The sequence below is a fragment of the Antrostomus carolinensis genome, unplaced genomic scaffold (genome assembly GCF_000700745.2).
Source record: "Antrostomus carolinensis isolate BGI_N321 unplaced genomic scaffold, ASM70074v2 scaffold28261, whole genome shotgun sequence".
NCBI classification, from domain to species: Eukaryota; Metazoa; Chordata; class Aves; order Caprimulgiformes; family Caprimulgidae; genus Antrostomus; species Antrostomus carolinensis.
The window spans coordinates 3542-3759 of record NW_010295273.1 but is presented as its reverse complement, the minus strand read 5'-3'; the positions used below and the strand labels follow the sequence as shown (position 1 = coordinate 3759).

Below are 218 nucleotides of genomic sequence, written 5' to 3'. Positions count from 1 at the left end.
GCGCCGGCGGGGGACGGGCAGGAGCTGAAGGTAGGGGTGTGAGGAGGGGCTCAGGGGGGGGCTGTGGGCATTGCTGGGGACCCCCGAACTCACTGTCACCCCCCACCAGCAGAGCGTGGTGAGCCGGGTGGCCAACCTGGCCCTGGTGAGCTGTGCCTGCGGGGCTGTCACCACGGCGTACGCCACCACCAAGGAGAGTCACCCCTACGTCAAATCCG

General features: G+C 69.7%; 1 protein-coding gene across 1 annotated transcript in view; it reads left to right on the top strand.

Moving 5' to 3' along the window:
• Positions 1 to 109: 109 nt before the first annotated feature.
• LOC104532674 (perilipin-3-like) overlaps positions 110 to 218 on the top strand; it is a gene marked incomplete at both ends in the record, with an annotated part of 3481 nt that continues 3372 nt past the window's right edge. The window contains one exon of the mRNA XM_029087464.1: positions 110 to 215. Coding sequence (XP_028943297.1) covers positions 110 to 215 — 106 coding nt within the window. The remainder of the gene's footprint in view (positions 216 to 218) is intronic.